Source organism: Festucalex cinctus, chromosome 17 (assembly GCF_051991245.1).
Source record: "Festucalex cinctus isolate MCC-2025b chromosome 17, RoL_Fcin_1.0, whole genome shotgun sequence".
In the NCBI taxonomy this organism is placed as follows: Eukaryota; Metazoa; Chordata; class Actinopteri; order Syngnathiformes; family Syngnathidae; genus Festucalex; species Festucalex cinctus.
In genome coordinates this window covers 11,480,181-11,488,932 of record NC_135427.1, presented here as the reverse complement: position 1 = coordinate 11,488,932, position 8,752 = coordinate 11,480,181, and the positions used below count along the sequence as shown (strand labels likewise).

Sequence of the window (8,752 nt, the reverse complement as noted above, 5' to 3'; positions counted from 1 at the left end):
CTTATGTCTGTAATAATGTTCATGGGGTCCATTTAATGACCCTACTTGGCATTTTAAGTTTTGCAGATAGAGTTGAAAACAAAAATTGTAAAATGACTTACAAGGAATGTTTCGGTTCCATTTAAAATCAAATAAAAGCCGGAATAACGTACTTCCTTCATGAAATCAAAGCCACCTTGAATGAACGGTTCAGTTTTGATTACAAAGCAGGTGCACGCACACACGCACGTCGTTGTCTTGATTGCAAACGAGGAAACGAGCTGACCAATCAGTGTAGAGGGCGGATGCCGTTTCGTCCTGTTGTGTCCCGATACTTTTGTCCATAGAAGTGGAATACAAAAGAAAATAAATGCCTCAAACGCCAAACAAAACTTCAAACCTCAAACCCTTGCCGTACGTCAATAAATGTGAGACTTCTGTTGACTTTTAAGACAGTAACGTGTGCTTGCTATTTGTCACTCCCCGTTGACGTTTATTGTTTAAAAAAAAAAAAAAAGCACATAAAACCAAAACGAACTAAACCATTGATATTTTCAAACGAGTCTGTTAGCTGAATTAACTTTTTAAAATCCTTTATTTTAGCTTATATTAATATAATTTCACGAACATTTGTAATATAACTTACAAAGTAACTTGTGTCATGTGAAATGGGGGCGATGCCACGGAGGAGGCAGGACTTCTGACATCCGGGTTTCACACACCGGCGCTGTTTCCGGTTGCTGTTTGCGACGTGAGCCGCTTCCACTGACCTGAATATGACTGGATAGCCGATAGCCCAAACACGTTCGTACAAGCTGTTAAAGTCACCTGGCGGCCATCTTGCTCCTCCCAGATTAGACATATACAGGTCGTAGGCAGTTAGTATAAGGCCGGGTGCGGTGTGGGGGGTTTGTGGCGGGGTGATAACTATTTTTAACAAGTAAAAAAAAAAAAAAAAAAAATGTATGTGCTACTGTGCTGCTTTTGAAGACCCCCCCCCTTTTTTTATATAGCTCAGTTCCTATCAACCCCAATATTTGGCAGAGGCATCTTTTTTTGAATTAGTTCTATTTTTTTAAGCGGGGGGTGTACTATGTAGGCCTACACTTATTACACATTACATAAAAACAAAACAAAAAAAACAACAACAAAAAACACTTATGACTTACATGTTGGCTTTTCGCAGCCGTTCACGGAGTTTCCACTATTGCACTATTGTCAGTCACATCACATCAGAATTAAGCGACAGAGGCGGACAAGGACGCCAGCCTGGATAGAGGACAGACTAGACTGTAGAGGAGACAGGAAGGAGGAGGAGGTGGGATGTGGGGGAAGGGGATGGGTTGGCCTGTCTGGTCAAGAATATGGCCCACCTGTTTTAACACAGTGATGGACTACTGGACCAAGAGAGAGCACATAAGATTTATTAGACGTGCCAGCAGCTCCAAAAAGACACAAAATGTCCTCTACGTGTCGGGCATGGTGACAAGATGGCCACTGCGGATGGACGTGCTTTGGATGTGTGCATGTGTGTGTACTATTATATATGTTAAGCACATTGTCCATGTGTGCTAATATTAAAATGACATAAAACAAATACAAAATCTCAGTGCAAAATAAACACAGCTAGTCGTTAAACTAATAACTATTATTGCACATTTTACACTTCCATTACCCACTTGCCGTCTAATTACTGACATTTTGACCATCACATCTCTTCTCTGGAGAAGGAGAGCACTTTATTATTATTTTTAATGCACCTGCCTTTTAAGCATGGAATCGCACATTTGGATCTCTCCAGTGGCATTCAGGAGCACAGATAAGGGAGAAATCAGCCGCGACTACAGTCTACATAGAAAGAGAAAACTTTATAAAGCCCTCAAAAAAACATAGATAAGACCAAGATGATGACCTTTTTGGAAAGCGGCTGGAACTTTCTTTGGATGGCTTTCCTTCTGAAGCGGCAGGACTCCTCCGAGAGATGAATGCTCGCCCTTCGAAACTTTTGGGGGAGAGAAAGTCCTTCGTGACCAAGCACCTGATGCTCACTCAATCAGACACTTGAGTTCGAATTGGCTTCGAAGGTACATCAAGAAAGTAGTAATAAAGGCTGTGAGTTCAAATGCAGTGGCAGGAATTTCTGTCAAGTACATGTGACAACAATATCCTGTCTTCATATTTCTAAATTTATTTCTACATTTCCGACTGTAGTCAATGTAGAGGGAATTACAAACGGGTCAAGATAGTACAAAGTTGAGCTACTTCTGGAAAGCAAACCAAAAAAAAAAAAAAAAGTCTGGGAAAGCCTACTAGAACATCTGATCTTTGCTCTGGGATAATAAGATACACTTTGTGTGTGTCTTGCTCCCATTAAAGTTTGAATGAGTTGAAACATTTAAACAGAGCCACATGCCCAGATTAAGTTACTAGAACTATAACTGTAAATGTGGGAATGCTTTTGCATTCTCACATATGTTACTGTGATATTTATCCTCCACTTTTGTTGCCACCTAACAACTCCCACATAATACTTCCAATTTACTTAATAATTTACTAATTTAGCTTAAAAAAAAAAATTAATGCCTCCCGGGGTATATATCGTCTGATTCCACATCACTTACAGTATTTGCACAATTTAACATTTAATATCAACTTTTCCCCATTCATTTTCAATGGGAGAGTCATTGAACTTTTTCTAAGTATCACTTTCCACCCCCACTTCCATACATATGACTTATCATTATCAGGTGTCTGATACTGCTCGGTGGCACAGTTGGTAAAGCGCATTGTCCAGTAACCAGGAGGTTATAATTGCATAATTTATCTCTCAATGTGCTTTTAGCATTCCCACGGAATTTCTCCAGAAATTGCACTTAGTCTAGTTGAAATTAAAGTAACCAAAAAATTTAGCACTTATTTTTTTATTATTGTATTTATTTTTTATTTGCACTATTCTTTTTTTTGTTCACATTAATGGTAGAAAAAGTTTTGAAATTATCTAACTTGGTCATTTTTTTTTTTTTTTTTTTGCTGGAGACTTATCTGAATGTATCAGCACTCATGATGGCCGCCATTTGAGAAGAATTAGAAGTGGTATCAGTGACTCTTCAAGTTATTCATACTGATATTGGTCTGAAAAAAAAAAGCAATATCGAACATCCCTGTTTTTTTTTTTTTATATCACAAAAACCTGCGATTAAACAGGGGTGTGTAGACTTCTTATATCCACTCCATTTCTTTGATTGTTTTTAATTTGCACCCCCCAAAAAACATTATAAACGTGTGTCATTTAATTTTCAGCAGTCATCTCTTGCGTGTCCCTAAAGAATAAGGTCCAAACCACAATTGAGACAGACGACATCAGCTTATGACACCTCCTGATACAAAACATGTGAACGTCCCCAAAATGTATCGTTTGCAGCACAAGCAAAGCAGTGGGCGATAAGAAGCAGATGCCAATCATGGCGGCGATGGAAGCCTGAGGGCGGCTGCCACAATGCCGGAGACGGCAGCAAAAACAGTGTAGATGTAATTATGATATGGAAAAAGTACTCACGGAAAATGACACTTTTTTTTTTTGGGAGGTTTGTCAGGTGAGTGTACATTTTGGGTGTGTCAACAATGATAAATTTCTGCAGCAAAAATGATGTAGCAAAGCATGATGGGAGATTTTCTTTGCAAAAAAAACCTGGGTTGGTGCACTGTACACGAGGGTAACGTGAGGTTAGACGCCTCATGAAATAAATTTATGGCTTTTGCCAAGTCATTCCTTTGGCTCACAACTGTTGTATGTAAATCCCAATATAGAAGAAATACAAGCTGGCGTCATCCGACTTGACAGTTTGATATCCAGTGATCGCCAACACTCGAGCGAAGCCGTGAAATGATAAAACGCGGCTCGGGTGTGATATCGTTTGAAAAGGCGCTCCAGTAGTTTGCTTGGCTTGTCCCGTGATGGGATTTCTATGAGTCAAATTGGCAGAATGATCCTCCTCCCTCATCAGAAGTGACTCAGCCTATTTTCTGCTTTTAAGCCGCTCGAGATTCCTTCCAAAATTGGCCGATGATGTCATTTTCAGGAACGTTCTGGCAGGTTAACGACATGAGGTCACTTTATGCAATGCGTACAGAAATAGAGGATCAAAATACAGCATTTTGAGATTTTGTATTATGAACAAATTGTCACCAAATGACTGAATAGGGGTGTCAAATTATTGCCTTAATTTAAAGTTCCTTTAACGTGACTTATTTTTATTTTTTTGTAACGCGCGATTAATGACCACTCCTTACTTTGAAAGGCTGTTCTGGGGAATTCCATTCATGTCAAAATTTAGCAGCAATACATTTAATAACAATGCATATATTTGTGGAAACTGGAGTCAACTTGTATCTTTCAATTATAAAAATTATAAATTATAAAAATATTAGATAGCTATTAATACAAAAAGAAAAATGCACTGAGCTGTCACCGTCTTACAAATGCAATTATGCCATCTAGTAGCAGAAAAATACCTCAACACAAATTCCATCATACTCGTTCCATCATACTCATTTTTTACAAGACAGTACATCTTTTCAATTTTAACTCATTTCATGAATTATGAAATTACTGTATCAATGAGTAAAAGATGCAGCCATATTTCTATTAACATTTAACATTTGTTACCACTTTTATGTTTAGTATGAAACTCAGTAAAACAAATGAAATTGTATTGTACATTTAGAACAGATATAAAACTTGCGATTAATCATGAGTTAACTATTGAAGTCATGCAATTAATTCCAATTAAAAATTTTAATCGGCTGACACCCCTGCTTATTGTCATGACTAGGGTCATGCAAGGGTTATGTTTTCTGTCATGAGTAGGGTCATGCAAGGGTTATGCTCACTGTCATTATTAGGGTCATGCTTACTGTCACGACTAAGGTCATGCAAGGGTTATGCTTACTGTCACTACTAGGGTCACGCAAGGGTTATGTTTAATGTCATGACTCGGGTCATACAAGGGTTATGTTTGGGTCATGGCCGTGAGGTCAAGTGTCTGTTTTGAACTGATGTAACCAGCAACTGGTAAGACGCCAGATGTCAGAAATCTTTAATCTCTTCTGGTCAACAGCCAATCAGATAATTCCATGTCAGTGCTGTTACCCACATGTCAAGCCACAACCAATCAGATCGATTCGCAGTCTATATAAGTCTGTCTGAGTTTTTGTTGGCTTATTACCTCTGTTCCTTTGTGCACCTCCACAGCCCAAGTTAGCTTAGGGTCTCATGATTCTTGATACATTCTCGTTGTTTCTCGTCTAGTCAAGTTTGTTCGACGCCTCTCGATGCTATGAAAATAAAGAATTAAAACCTTATTTGTGTCTGCGTTTTTGGGATCCAACTCCATAACACAACACTTATATACACTACAAAGATTTGTACGTGTCCCGACACAAAAAGTGGCCTCCAATTCAAGTGCCAACTTGCTATAATTTATCACTAGTGTAAACTTTCTAGTGGTTAGGCTGGAATGCGGTTCTTCCCTTCACAAGTTAAAAGATGACTTGCCCTTCATTGCTTGCTTCCGAGCAGCGCCATAACATTGTGAGAAAAAAAAAAAAGAAGCGGCACATGAATAAGGAGAAGCAAAAAGGACTGACCTTGCTGTAGAGTGTAATTCACATTGATTTAAATGGCAGTCTTGGTTACCTCCACCAAGGTGGTCCTGTCGCTTGCTACTTTGAGTGGAATTACACAAAAAGCAAATTACCCACGTTTGTAGAGTGGCGTACCAAAGGAGGAAGAACTTGGATTAAATCTGGATAAATCATCAAAAATCAACCAAAACACACACACAAAAAAAAACAACCAAAAAAACAAAAAGAAAGAAAAAAACAGACTAGCTGAAAAGTGTTAACAGTTACAAGGAACGAGCAATAAATCGACATCTTGTATTTACAAAAACATGAAAATTCCACACCATAGAATGTTGACATCTGCATCTACTCGTGTTTTAATTAGGCATGTTCTTTCAGAAAGAGGAAAAGAAACATGCATTCCATGACAAAAAAAAAAAAGTTTTTTCTTTTCTTTTAATATTCCATCATGTCATTCTTCCTTAAAATACATCGATGATCACTGTCAGGCAGTCTCTCTCATCTCTTGCTTTTCTTTCTTTATTTTTCCTTTGAGTTTCCAGCGAGACCCTGATTCCTGTGTAATGACACTGTACAAACACACATGACATGTTAGCTTAGATACGACGCAACATAATGACCGTTTTTTGCGACGACAATGCCCGAGGGGGTTTAAAAAAACAAACAGCATTTATTTCATAAACAACCTACGATCAAAATTTCTTTTCAATGTGCTATTACACAGGAATCGTATTAAATATCAAAACATCAACAGAAATGCTCTTTTTTCACAAATAGTGTGGTAAATATAAGACGGGATAAATGAAAAATATCTGGCCCAATCTGTCTTCGAAAGCGGACAAAGGACACATATCAAGAGAGGAGAGTGACAAAGACTCACGTTTGTTCAAAAAGCAAACACTGTACAGCTTGGAAAATTCTGCCCTCCGCTCTCGACCGGCAATACAAAAGGTAACGGTGGGTGGGGGTCAAGTTATAGAAAACAAACTCAGCCAGAAGCAGAACGTCCTTGCTTCAAGTGCATTACGTCGCCTCCGGGTTCCAAAACGCGACGCAAAAGCAACCAAACAGAACACTGAGGCAAGATTTTCCAGTTTTGTATGTACATTAAATGCTAAAAGTGACAAAACGGTGCGGTTGCAGTGCGCGGATTTCCTTCAGGCGGCAAAACCGGTGGAGCTTTTAGCACCGAGAAACACTTGTGGGCGTGCACAAACAACAAACAAACAAAATAAAGCAATAATAAACAATAGGCAGCATTTCACAGGCGTTGGCCAGCTTTAGTTTCAAATGAACTGCATAGCGATTAGCTTTTTCACTCATGCCGAGCAAAAAGGAACACAAACAAGTGAAGCTTTATATAAAAAAAAAACAAAAAAAAAAACTATCCTCTTTCCAGGTTTTAGGTCCTGCAGGTTCCCGAAGTCCTTCGTGGCAGGAAAAGTCAAGTACAGTTGCGCTGGGGGTTCTTCATTTCCATCCCCTTGAAAAACTTTCTGTAACGAACAAACAGGCTCTCACCCACGTCGACGTCTCGCCACAAAGGGAACGTCGTCCGCCGGGAACCCGCGACGGTTCGGAGCAGCGAGACCGCAAAAGATGGCGCTCAAACGCAGGTGCCCTGATGCGTCGGCGCCAGGGCCTTGCGGTTCTTTAACAGCTGCGACTTCTCCTTAAAATCGGATGGTTTCTGCTGGGAAACGTCGATCAGCGCGCTGGCGACGATCAGGCCTGTTAGGTGGGGCGGCACAAAGAGACGATCGTTTCTACCCAGTCATCATTTTTCTGTATAACCACACTAAAAACTATAAAAGGCGTTGAACTCAAAATTGGTCCAATTCAATCGAAATTCCAAGGAAATGTTTCTACCTGACTGGCCGGGCGGAGGCAAGTTGGTGGGTCCCGACGGCAGCCGCATGAGGACCGTCAACACGGCAGCTTTGCCTCCGGAACACGGCTCCATGGCAACGGGTTTGGGTGCACCCTGTTGAGGAGGGACGTGAAAAATAAACGTGTGATCAACAACACAATTTTACGCATAGACAAATGACAGACAGTCCAGAAGTGACACAGTTTTCTTGATACACATATACACGTTCGATTCTTGGTGTGGGGACCCGCTAAACAATAAGGGGAAGTATTCTCTTCAAAGGATGGTGTAAACATGTGCATCTACACAAAGTCAGTCGCAACCATTTTCACTGAAGCAACCCCCTTCATTCCTGGCTGTTTTACTGGATTTTGACTGATTTGAAAAGGCCCACAGAATACTGTGTTCTATTGCTATAAAAACATGGAACATTCCAAAAGAAAGATTCGAGTCTCTTCTTTCACCAGGAAAAAAGAAGTATATTTCTAGCTATTTCCAATTTGCAGAAATTAGCATTAGAATAAATAATAATGTCATTAACTGCGCCTGCATTGCGTGGCGCAGTTAATGACATTATAAGGACGTTAATCCTTGTTATACCTATTTGTGTCATTTGTGTCATATTTAACACGTTTATGTCGGTCTCCGATTTAAAATAATAATAATAATAATAATAATAATAATAATAATAATAATAATAATAAAACAAACTAGTTGTATGTAAAATAATGAAATCCAGGACGATTCCCCCGTTGAAGTTGCAATGCTCCTCTGAGGACTGCTTGTGAACGTGTAAAATTTTTTATGTTTTGATTGTGGACGGCTGATTGAGTCCAACTTTACAATTCTATTTTATTTTTTTACTTTACAAAATCATCGCGCAGGCCGGATTAAACCCCTTTGCGCAACTGATCCGCCAGCCGTCGGCCATATGTTTGACATCCCTGCTGTAACATAAAAAACAAAACAAAAACAAAAAAAACGTATAAATACGTCTTTGGGACACTGGTAATAATTAAAATAGAACGTATTCATACATTTTTGGGAGCAAATGAGTTAACCCCCCCCAAAAAAAACTGTTTCATGTTCCTATTTGATAATTATAAATTAATTAATTAATTAATTAATTAATATAATTTTGACGGTGACAATATTTGGAGTGTTTGCAGCATCCCATTTCATCGTTGTTTATATTTCACTTTCACAACAGCTGCAGCTTCACTGCATTTTCACTAAGCTGTGTTAGCTAGCTAGTAATGG

General features: G+C 39.1%; 1 protein-coding gene and 1 long non-coding RNA gene across 3 annotated transcripts in view; both read right to left on the bottom strand.

The window, feature by feature from the left end:
- Positions 1–287, bottom strand: part of LOC144004662 (uncharacterized) — a 55,006-nt gene extending 54,719 nt beyond the window's left edge. For both annotated transcript variants that reach the window (XR_013279425.1, XR_013279424.1), the window contains exon 1: positions 102–287. This is a non-coding gene — a long non-coding RNA (uncharacterized LOC144004662). The remainder of the gene's footprint in view (positions 1–101) is intronic.
- A 5,667-nt stretch (positions 288–5,954) lies between these two features.
- atrnl1b (attractin-like 1b) overlaps positions 5,955–8,752 on the bottom strand; it is a 51,622-nt gene continuing 48,824 nt past the window's right edge. The window contains exons 28-29 of the mRNA XM_077502823.1: positions 7,492–7,606; positions 5,955–7,353 (exon numbers count right to left, since the gene is read on the bottom strand). Coding sequence (XP_077358949.1) covers positions 7,229–7,353; positions 7,492–7,606 — 240 coding nt within the window. The 3' untranslated portion in view covers positions 5,955–7,228. The remainder of the gene's footprint in view (positions 7,354–7,491; positions 7,607–8,752) is intronic.